Source organism: Cydia splendana, unplaced genomic scaffold (genome assembly GCF_910591565.1).
Source record: "Cydia splendana unplaced genomic scaffold, ilCydSple1.2 scaffold_147_ctg1, whole genome shotgun sequence".
NCBI lineage: Eukaryota > Metazoa > Arthropoda > Insecta > Lepidoptera > Tortricidae > Cydia > Cydia splendana.
In genome coordinates this window covers 68,233-80,889 of record NW_026946862.1, presented here as the reverse complement: position 1 = coordinate 80,889, position 12,657 = coordinate 68,233, and the positions used below count along the sequence as shown (strand labels likewise).

At 35.8% G+C, this 12,657-nt stretch overlaps 1 protein-coding gene across 2 annotated transcripts; it reads left to right on the top strand.

Annotated features, from left to right (window-relative positions):
* The first annotated feature begins 7,210 nt into the window (after positions 1–7,210).
* LOC134805530 (uncharacterized) lies at positions 7,211–12,250 on the top strand. Of its 2 annotated transcripts, XM_063778815.1 has the most exons (3): positions 7,211–7,587; positions 7,900–8,848; positions 10,658–12,250. In XM_063778815.1, the coding sequence occupies exons 1-2, from the start codon at positions 7,440–7,442 to the stop codon at positions 8,844–8,846; spliced, it is 1,095 nt and encodes a 364-aa protein (XP_063634885.1). In that variant the 5' UTR covers positions 7,211–7,439; the 3' UTR covers positions 8,847–8,848; positions 10,658–12,250. The 2 variants fall into 2 exon arrangements, with proteins under 2 accessions (XP_063634885.1, XP_063634884.1); XM_063778814.1 differs by having other exon boundaries at positions 7,900–12,250.
* The last annotated feature ends 407 nt before the right edge of the window (positions 12,251–12,657 follow it).

Genomic DNA, 12,657 nt, shown 5'->3' with positions numbered 1-12,657 from the left:
CATTCACTGTAAATACCCGGAAAACACACAGAAACTGTAACTGCACCGGATTAAATAGATTTTTTATAGTAATAAAAAATATTCGAATATTCGAAACCTGAGCGGCCGAATATTCGAATATCAAAACAGGCCGAATATTCGACAAATTCGAATATTCGAATATTCGAATTGCAAGCCCTAGTTGTAAACTAAATAGATTTGTATATGTACTACGTAAGTTAAGACGCTCATCAGGCCTACATACAGCGTTAGCCGCGTATCATGGATATATTAGTTCAGTGTTAAGATATGGGCTTATTTTGTGGGGAAATTGCACGAATTTTAATATTCCATTCGTAGCACAGAAAAAATGTGTACGTGCTATTTGTAATATAGCCCCATTCAAGACATGCAAACCATCCTTCAAAAAACTTGGAATCTTACCGCTGCCATGTTTATACATTTTGGAAATCTGCATGTTTGTAAAAAAGCATATGTATTTATTTACAACAGCTGAAAGCGCCTCTACTAGAATTCAACGGGATCCTGGAAGGCTGGTTCATAACTGTGTTCCCAGGACAGCACTATATTCTAATCACTGTTTTGTTATGTGCATGAAACTTTTTAACAAGCTACCAAAAACGTTAAGAGAACTACCTGTACATAAATTTAGAAATAAATTGATGAAGCTATTGACTGATAAAAGCTATTACAGTGTAAAAGATTTCCTCTCTGAAGATATACAGCCAGATTTGTAGTAGTTTTAAGATTTTTGCATGCTAGTACAATCTGTATAGTACAAATAGCAGAATAAGCAACCAATTGTCACTTACCACCTAAGACACTATTGTACCTACTTATTCTTTGCAAATAAATACTTATACTTATACTTATTTATAGTTACATTGCATGAGATACTTGAAAGTAATGTACGGTACCCCTCGGTGCGCCAGTTAAAGGAACTATTTTCCTTTTTTTTGTCGCATTCGAATAGTATAAAAAAGTGACTCTACTATTTTAATAGTGCTTTTGTTCGTTTACGCTGTTTACAGCGAACCCTCTTCACGTTATGATAGTACAAGTACGAGTAAATCTTGTTAGGTTAGTATTACGGTCTTCTATTAAGGAGACTTTTGGGCAAAATGCCGATGTTATGCTTGCAGCGCGATTTTTATGCTTGCGGCGTAACCGTGGAGGCCTTTACATTAATTTTGCACGTTTACGTAGAAAGCAGTTAGAATAAGACTATAGGACAGCTTTATATTGGTTTCACGTATTATTTTGCTTATAAACATACATAAAATATAATGTTATTTATACCGAAGTGCCCGAAACGTCGCGGTCAATAAACATAATATTTATACGCAATTAAGTCCTTTTTAGTGATAATACCTAACTATAATAATAGTCTGTTCGAGATCATGAAAACGGTGAAAAGTAAAGATAATACTCCTAAAAATACGTGTGATACCGTATTTTTAGGAGTATTATCTTTATTTTTCACCGTTTTCACGATCTCGAACAGACTATAAGGACAGGTTTCTACGCCGAATAATTTAGCTCATTTTACGACATGTTATTTCAACAATTTTTTTAACGTATTTTAATAATAAACAATATGAATTATGGCAGGACTTCATTTGAAATTTTACTAAGTATGAAAAGGTTTTGTCCTATTCCTATTCTAACCTTATTGTAGTTTTAGTAGTAGTATTATTATTTGTAGATTGTGTAGTGTACATTTGTAGGAGCACCTTTTTTAGCTGATGCCGCCTTTAGCTGATGATATGTTAGAAGAAGACCACTGTTAGAAGGCATACATCAATGTTAAGGTGAGCTTTTATAATCTTATTTTAATTATTTATTTATTGGTAAGGAAAAATATAATCACCTGCCTGGCTCAGGTTGGTTGTGAAAGCTTTCTTATCTAATGTTCTGGGTTTGATTCCCGGCAGAAGCAAACGTTGTAGCATGAGCACTAATGTTTGTAAGTCTTTCCTTGTTTTTACCGGACATTTCATGTGTATATTACATAATGTGGTAACATATTTTTTTTTTTTCATATTTATTGTCTCCGTTCCATGTGAGACACATTTAATTGTAATTAAGTCAAAATATCTGAACAGCGGAAGTTGATCTACTTATGATCAACTTTTGCTGCTCTATATAGGTACTTATAAGTTTGTTCTTCCTATGGAATGGTCCTAAACTGAGTACATGGATCCGCATTTTTAATTTAGTTGTTGTTTAATATTTTGTTGTTAAATTTTGAAATGTTTGTTTTGTAGGGAAGCATAGATGGCAGAGCAATATTGAAGGACGGACAAAGTGGTGACGGGCTCCTAAAAGAAGGTTCTAGAAGAAAGTTGAGTCAGCTTATTATACATCATACACTTGAGAAGAGGCCTTCTGGCAAAATTGCAACAGAAGAATTCTACAAATTTGCTACTGAAATTGTCGAGCTATTTAATAAAGAAAGCGTAGTTTTGTACTACTCAGCATACGTGGCGGGCACAGGTGAAACTAGAAAAAAAAATGCCAGCGGAAAATTGTACGAAAGTTATATAACCCGTAGAAGAAAGCTTCGCCAGAGTGGAGAAATTCAGGGCAGTAGCAGAGCTTCATCAAACTTTTCTACAGCGTCCTCCACCACCACCAGTGACGATAATGATGGTATAGGTTAGTTTCAATTGTATTTATTTTGTGCTTATTATTCAAAGTTGTCTGTCCGTCCGTATGTCACAGACATTTTACTCGAGAGACTATGGGTACTGTATACCGGGTGTGGCCTGTAACATGAGCAAATAATTAAAACATAGATTGTACTCCTCAAACGGTGACACTTTTAAAAATTATGAAGTATTTAGTTTCCCTATTTTTCATACAAAATAATTATTATCTTCAATGGACGCCATCGCCACGCCATAACATTGTGATTGACGTTGCTTGTCAAGCCTTAAACATAACAAAATTCGTAATACATTGCGTCTTTGAATAACCTTTAAAGTGTATTAAAAATCAAACTACACGTTATTTTCAAAAGTCGCTGAACAAATGTTGGTCAGTATGAGGAGTACAGCATACAGTTAAATTGTTTGCTCATATTACAGGCCACACCCGGTATATGGTTGAAATTTGGAAGGTAATAGGTGTGTTCTATGAACTGCTACAAAATAATGCAGTACGATTTTGAAAACAAAAATATTAAGGATGACAATTCATATATGCAAAAAGAATAGATAGTATAGAGGGGTCCTGTCATTGTAAATTTTGTAGTCACAGTAAATTTACTGCCATCTATCGACTCACGACTAAATCTCAAAATGAAAACTTATAAAATTATCAAAAAAATTATATATATATACGGAGAAATGATTTTATTATTTTTATTTCATTTTGATCCATGTTCATTCACTGATATATAATGTGTTAAAATTGTTAAATATGAAACGGTGTCGTCACGCCATCTAGCCGAGTATAGGCTAAAGGTGTGTGCGGCATCTATCCGAGAATGACTTTTTCTTGATTTCTGAGGCATATTTTTTCCTTAGACTTTATTCATCTTATATATTATGTAAGGTAAACGTACTGGTGCTCGACGCGGTTCCAGTACATGTCATCTTGAAACTTAAGTAATTTGTCAATAGAGGTGAAAGCAGGGTGTCATCTATTGGGCATTAGCATGTCGAGGACTAGTACGTTTACCTTACCTATCTAAACTGAGGGATGAAAAACAAATCAAGATATTACGTTAGCATAGCCGTGTTGGGTATCATTGAATAGGTCTTTGTAAATAATATGGTGGGTCCTTTTTCACTCATTATGCCTTAATATAACATAATGGGATGAAAATTTTGAAAAAATTGGGAACACCATTTTCAACAAAAGCTTCAAACCATTATTGTTTTGAACAAAAGCGATCGTGTAGTTTTTGAAATAGGGGATAATTAGTTCGGAATCCTACACCTGCGCGTATCCCAACACGCACTGGGCCGGTTTTTTAATGTAAGCTACATAAACTAATATTGAGTTGAAGTAATATGTGTTCATGTATTATTCGAATTTCAGCAGTCGATCAATCTACAGACGACAATCTTACATGGTTAAATAATAATGTGGATCCATGGATAACTGTAGAGAAAAAGTGGACTGACACACGTGATTACCGTCTGAAACACATTTATGACAGTGGTACTGGTACTATTACCGAGTATTTCAACAAGTATCCAGCGTTAAAACAACCTCAAGGATACACCTTGGTACGTATACGAAGAAGTTAAATACATTTAAACCATAGAGAAATAAGTTAGCTTAGGCCTGAGAGTGCTCATTCCATACATACTTAGATAAAAACCCATTTGTATTTAATATTGTGCAATAAGAAAGCTGATGTGTGTAATGACCAATGCACACGCGTTTCATACGACGTTTTTCAACACACTTGCGAGGAAAAAAAAAGAAACTCATTAATCAAATTTTAATTGTTATTAAAAACAGTAAAAGTCTTGCTTCCGTCATACTGTCTGCCGCCTCTCTCGGCTGCCGCTGGCGGGCCGGTCGGTCCTTGTTGTAAAATCTACTTACCAATTTTAAGAAGGCTCCGTTTCCATACATGTTATTAGCAATCAGCTAGTTTACCTTCTTAAGTCAGTCGGATGAATGATAATTCATTACCTAGCAAGTGCTATAATATAATGAAAAAGCACGTGTCGCGTGTGTGTTTATCTAGGATTATGAGCCTAAAAGCGGTTCAATAACTTCCACGTTACGAGTGTTGAAAAAATACATCAATGTTTCACCCGGTTATAACCACTCTATATGTTGTCCCTTTGCGAACTTTAGGTAGGTATTTTGGCTCAGTCTATTCCGATTACTCATATTAATAAGCTATCAAGTATCAATACAACGCATTATAAACCTAATAATAATATTTGTGACGTTCCACGGCAAAAGGTACCTTATGGCGGCTGGCGCTTGCGTCGCATAGCGCCACAATAATATTGGAGCGGTGTTAATAATAGCGTAAGCGCCAACCGCCATAAGGTACCTTTTGCCGTGGAACGTCACATTTGTTCTTACAGCTGCAAAACGACTTCAACCAGACGTTCCCTGGAAAAGAGAACAACTTGTTTTCTACGCTCATTGTAAAACAAGAAGACATTCTAGCTTACGCCAAAGGAAAAGCACAGCACTCTCGTAACAGTACAGTGAAGAATGAAATACTGAACTTAATTGGAATGATACAAGGTGAGTTACGGTTCTTTATCTTCCAAAAGATGCAATATTTACGATGAAGTCAACGGCAAATTGAAAGGAAACGGCTGAGACTTCGAGCAACACCGGCTTCCGACACGTCGAAAGGAAGGAGCCCAAGCGATATCTTGCCGTACAAATCATTCTGCCATTTTTTGCGGGGGGAAACGTGCACACAGTCGCACTTCTCACTCACTACATAACATACAAAATCCAATATGTAATGACGACACAAATACATAGAAAAGGGTTATTCCCACTAGTTACCAACAAGTTCTTACCAGTGGTTTTTTTTCTCACCTTTTACCACTGGTAACTACTGGGAAAAAAAAATCCCACTAGTTACCACCATAGCCTAGGCCTAGCCATAAGCCGCGCGTGGCGCTGTCGCCACCTAGCGGCCATATCTGTCCTGATCGTAACAGACGGGTTTTGTGAGAGAGTGAGTCTTCTGTACCTAGTACTATTATTGATTCTGTGCCTATGCTTCGCAGAGGGGATATAGTACGAACTGTACTGGTACTTTTTAACCCTTTTTCTACTCCCGTACTTTTATTTGTCATTTAAAGGGTCGTGCACACACCTTTAAAACCCTACCTTATAGTTGTCAAGACAATAGTATAGTTGTCTTTAGTCTATTCCCCAAAAAAGAATTTGTGCATACACGCAGTATCTTTTTGACGATTTTACGATACTTCGTGTAATGACCACTTAAAAAATATTGAATGAAATACAGTGTTGCCAACCTTATTTTAAATGTCATCTCTGACAAATAAGTGAACCATAGACATTTTTTTTTATTCATTCATTCATTCTTTTCCCGCCCGTACCCTCCATTTTTGCTACTTCTTGATTTTTTTTTATATTTACAATTTTATTTCAAAGTAAGTGCTTGGTCGTAGAAAATGTATTGTATGCAACGTTGTTTAACTGAGTCAAAAAATACTCGTGGCGTCTTTATTAACAATTTTCGGCTTCGCCTCAAATTGTTACTCACGCCACTCGCCTTTTTTGACCTCTCTTAAACAACGGTTGCATAAAATACTATTATAAGGCCCCAGTTATACAGATATGCCACGTGAAAGTTAAATATACTACCACGTTTGTAATGCACTGGGGAACACATCTACGGCAAAAAAAAAAACGAAACCATTAAGAAAAACGTGGTCAATATATGCACTCAGCCTGTTAGTGTTTTCAGATGATCTGTTTCCAATACACCTATTCATTGACATTGACATATCAAACATAAGGTGATCTGTACAGACTGGCGTTTAATTGACTACATACGGTAAATGATACACTTTCCTGACACTACAAACAACGTAGTACAGTTATTGCAATTCACGATTGAGAGTGGATTTATCAAAATTAGACCTTATCATCATACCAATAAGAGTCTCGCCACTCGCCATCGTGAATTGCAAGAGCTATAATTCAAATTATTAGATACAGCGACGTGTATATTTTTAATCGTATAATCAAAGAGAATAAAGTCTATAGAGACGGATTGTCAAAGTAAATTATGTAGTCACTGTAAATTTACTGCCATCTTTCGACAGGACATAAAACTGTTAGAACGCCATTTGAATTTGATCCTTATTCTTTCAGTGATATGTGTTAACTTATTAAATATTAACATTCACGCCATCTACTCGACTATAGGCCAAAGGTATGGTTCCATGTTTTCGAGCGATGGCGCCACAACCTTCAGCCTATGGTCGAGTAGATGGCGTGAATATTAATATTTAAAAAGTTAACACATATCAGTTAAAGAATAAGGATCAAAATCAAATGGCGTTCAAACAGGTTTAATCTTCTGTCGAAAGATGGCAGTAAATGAACTGAAGCTACATAATTTACCATGACAGTAACTCTCTTCTTCAAATCCTCTTTGGTATAATGGAAACAATGACGATAGCTTGCTTCCCTTAACAGGCATAGTGCATAAATTGACCACATACTATAGACTAATTATACTACGCGTCTCGTTCTCGATGATAGATAACATGTAGTACTGTTAAGTATGCTTAAACTTCACAACGTTTAGAGATTTAAATTTGAAAAATATTCCCGCGCCCGACGCTATCACGTCGCGCGCGCCCGTGCCGGACGCCATATTGTTTTTGTTGTGCAAAGCTTCTGACGTTCGAGAAACTAAATTAATTAATTATTATCGTTTATTGTGTTTCAACCACGTTTCAACAATGCCAAAGAGGTCACGTTCGCGATCTAAAGACCGGGAAGATCGAAAAACTTGTAAAAAACTCAAGTTAATGCAGGAACAAATTGATAACCTAACAAAATGTATGACGGAGTTTATCCAAAGCCAAAAAAAGGATAACAATACTCCAGGTAAGGAATATAAAGGTGTTTTGTATGTCAAAGCTACTAAATATGAACGTTCTATGCGAACATCATATATTGAACAGCTCCACACGAGCTTGTTCAGTTCTATACGAACATGAGTTTATTATTTTTTCCATTCGAAATACAAGCATATTTTCTTTAAAATACGGCAATTATTGCTGTAATCGGACGAAGTTCAACAAGAACTTGTTCGCTTTTTGTACAAAAAGTACTCACTTTTAAAAGAATTTGCGTCACTACAAGTGCAATATCGTAATACGTCATATATATGTATTATACATATATTTTCATTTGCAGATGTTGTGGAGGCTAATAAAGAAAATATACCAGAGATATCTAATACAGACTCTGACAAATCTGCTAATAATTGTAACTTACAACTCTCCACTTCTTCCGATGTTGATATTATTACACCCGAGGATAATATTCAAGAATCAACTGAGGCTCCACAAGACTGGAACCAGGAGTTCCTAGAAATGATGGGAGAGGAATTACCTTGCTCTAATGCAACCACAAATATTGATGAGACTATACAGAAACAGTGGACTCATTGGATCGCAAAGGGTCTAACAGAGGAGACTCGAAAGGGTCTTATCAAAAAATATTCTAGAGAAGGACCTCTTCGCACCGAAGCACCCAAAATAAATATGGAGATAGTGAGCCACTTAACAGAAATTGCTAAAAAGAGAGATCAGCACTTTGCCGACACCCAAAATTGTGTGGGTACCGGACTGATTTCACTCGGGGCAGCTATATCAATGTTAATGGAAAACCCTGAAGAAGGAGTGGACCACATGCAACTTATGAAATATCTTTGGGACACTGGAAAAATTATGTCAGATATTTTTCATCAACACTCAGTTGCAAGAAAATCTTTCATTACACCAAATCTTGATAAGGACATTAAATCTACCCTAGAAGCGACAGATTCTGACGAATGGCTTTATGGTATCAAACTAAATGAGCAAGTAAAGGATGCCAAAAATATTAAGAAGGCTTCAGCTTCACTTAAGGCACCAGAAAAACCACCAGCTAAGAAGCCATACCAACAGCCCTATTACTCCTATCAGCCCTACCAGGTAAACTGGAGAGGCCCACCTGCGAGACCCAGACAGGTGGGCTATTATCCACGGAGGCAATTCACCAATGTGAGATACAAACCGAAGCCCTTCCAGACGAAGTCTTCACAGAATGCAGGACGCTCCACAACACAAAAACAAAACCGTCCAGCATCGAAGAAGTAGAGGTAAATTATACTGCAGGTCGCCTGCAACATTTTGTGGATATATGGAAAACCATTACAACTGATGACTTCATTATAAATTGTATCAGAGGTTATGGTATAACTTTCAAAAACAAACCTTTTTCAATTCCGAGAGCCAACTCTCAGCTGGCCTCCGGGTGAATTTAAAAAGATAGAACTAGAAATTTCCACACTTCTATCTAAAGGGGCTATTGAAGTATGTTCAGATTGCGAGGGACAATTTGTGTCATCCTACTTCCTAGTTGAAAAACCAGATGGTTCTTATAGATTTATTATTAATTTGCAAAAATTAAATGAGTTCATAGAAACTTCTCATTTTAAAATGGAGGATCTTAGAGCAGCCAGAGACTTAATTTCCCCTAATATGTATATGGCAACATTAGACTTAAAAGATGCCTATTTTTTAGTCCCAATGTGTAAAAATAGCAGAAAATATTTAAGGTTTAGATTTAATGGTATTTTATATCAGTTCACATGTCTCCCATTTGGGTTATCCACTAGTCCTTATATTTTTACCAAAATCATGAAACCCGTTATGAATAATATACGCTTAAATGGCTGGTTATCCTTAGTTTACTTAGATGATTTACTGTGCATTAGTGATACATATGAATCCTGTAAAAATAATATAAAAAGTATTATTACATTTCTAGAAAAACTAGGATTTATTATAAATTATAAGAAAAGCCATACAAATCCAAGTAAAAGATGCAAATACCTCGGTTTCTTTTTAGACTCAGAAAAATACTCAGTTGATTTACCAGATGATAAGAAAAATCAAATTATAAATTTCATAAGCAATTTTAAAGTAGGAAATCAGTACAAGATCCGCCTTTTCGCGCAACTGCTAGGAGTTTTAGTTGCAGCATCACATGCAGTTCAATATAGTAAAATATATTGTAAGAGACTAGAGAGAGCTAAATGGCTAGCGTTAACTGTAAATAATGATGATTTTGAAGGCTATATGAAAATTACTGATTATGTCAAAGAAGATCTTACTTGGTGGCACTTAAATGTATTGACTGGTTCTAACCCCATACGCACAAAGAAATACAAAATAATTATTTCCTCAGATGCATCTAGATCAGGCTGGGGCGCAGAATCCAATTCAATAACTACCCGTGGATTCTGGAACCAGGATGATAAAAAATTTCACATAAATTATCTTGAGCTCCTAGCTGCCTTTTTCGGATTAAAGTGTTTTGCCTCTAAACTAAGTAACTGTGAAATTCTAATGCGAATAGATAATACTACAGCTATTTCTTACATTAATAAGGCCGGAGGTGTCAAATTTCCCCACTTGAGTGAATTAGCCCGTAAAATATGGCAGTGGTGTGAAAGCAGAAAAATATGGATAGTAGCTTCTTACATTGCGTCAAAAGAAAACGTCGACGCAGACGCTGCTTCCCGCGATACGAACTTAGACACCGAATGGGAGCTAGCGGGCAAATATTTTAAGCATATTGTAAAAAAATTTGGTACTTGTAGTATTGATCTGTTCGCATCCAGAATTAATACCAAATGCAAAACATTTTGCTCCCGTTACCCTGATCCAGAAGCATCAGTAGTAGATGCGTTTACGATTTCATGGGAAAAAGAACATTTCTACGCCTTTCCCCCTTTTGCTGTAATATTACCAGTATTGAGGAAAATAATTAATGATAAAGCAACAGGGATAGTAGTTGTACCAAATTGGCCCACGCAAGCGTGGTACCCGATGTTTACATCACTTTTGTGTGAATCTCCTATAATATTGGAACCTTCAACTGACCTACTCCTTTCTCCTTGCAGGAGCAGAATACATCCTCTATCACACAAACTTTCTCTAGTGGTAGGGAAATTATCAGGGAGGCGTACCTGAAAAAAGGAGTTCCAGAGATGTCGGTTGATTTTATTATAGACTCAATAGCACAATCCACTCTTAAGCAATATGAAGGATGTCTCAAAAAATGGATACATTTTGCTACAAGTAATAAATATGACATATTTGATCCCACCAGTGCTAATGTTATAGAGTTTTTGACAATGAGATTCAACGAAAATGCAAGTTATGGTACATTAAATTCTACAAGATCAGCAATTTCTCTCATAGCAAAAAGAGACATATCCAATGATGTCATTATATCCAGATTTTTTAAGGGCATTTTCAGAAGACGTCCTTCTGCACCTAAATACTCAGAAACATGGAATATCGAGCAAGTTTTAGAATATATTGAAAGCCAAGGTAATTTAGAGAATCTAAACCTAAAAATAATATCAGAGATTGCGACTACACTATTAGTTCTCGTTACAGCCCATAGGTTACAAACTATAGCCTTGATTAATATAGATGAGATAAATATAAGTTCATCAGGGCTCCAAATAAAAATTCCTGATAGGATAAAGACATCAAAACTTGGAAAAAATCAACCCCTACTCATGATTCCTTTCTTCAGAGAACGACCAAAAGTTTGTGTAGCCACCATAATCCTTCATTATTTAAAAATAACAGAAACAATTAGAGGAGGAAATAAAAAACTATTTCTGTCATCGGTGAAACCTCACAATCCAATCAGTCCTCAGACAATTGGTCATTGGATCAAATCCTTACTCGGTAAGGCTGGCATTGATACTGAAAAATTTAGTGCATATAGTGCAAAACATGCCTCTGTGTCTACTGCTTATAGGAGAGGTATAGACATTGATACAATTAGAAGAACTGCGGGTTGGACAGAGGGGTCAACAACATTCGCACGTTTCTATAACAAACCTATTATAGAAACAAATAATAAGTTCGCTATTAGTATTCTAACTAAAGATAAATAAGGCTGTGCTAATTATATGCATGTCATAAATATTGTAATTGTTATTTTCTTGTTGATTATGAATAATTAATAAAGACTGTGCCGAAGTTATAAAATATTTGTATCATTTAATTTAAATGTTATACTTAAAGAGTACAAATATTTTTAAACATAGCTCTATCACAGACTCTAAAAATCTACATGTTATCTATCATCGAGAACGAGACGCGTAGTATAATTGCTCGATCAAACGAGCCCGCCGAAGGCGGGCGAAGTTCGATCGAAATTATACGAAGCGTCTCGTTCGAAGATGATCACTTCCCACCCATAAAAAAGAAGTGATATTTCAAATGAATACCGTAAAAAGTGAAACCCATCCCTGTAATCATCTTACACGAAACTGTGATATCGCATAGTTACTCTAAAATATATGGCGTCCGGCACGGGCGCGCGCGACGTGATAGCGTCGGGCGCGGGAATATTTTTCAAATTTAAATCTCTAAACGTTGTGAAGTTTAAGCATACTTAACAGTACTACATGTTATCTATCATCTTCGAACGAGACGCTTCGTATAATTTCGATCGAACTTCGCCCGCCTTCGGCGGGCTCGTTTGATCGAGCAATTAATTACACTAAAATTAAATACTGACCGAAAAAGTATGAATGAGGAAAGAAAGCCTGATATATTCGCTATATAATACCATTATAGTTAAATAAAAAAGAGGATGTTCTTCTCCGTAAATGTTTATTAACTAAGTGGTTTCCAAATCGTCTTTGCCTTATAAAGGGTTAAGGACGTATACAAACTACTCGAACATGATCAAACAGAATCGAACAGTTTTTATAGATTTATTTATTTATTTATTTATTTATTTATTTATATATATAGTTTTTTATCATTTTATTTGTTATGAAATGGAATTTTGATTTTTAATTGTAGTACCCGTATATTAAGTCGGTTTGCTGCTGACTGATACATATTGCTGATTTTTGGCAGGGAGTACCAC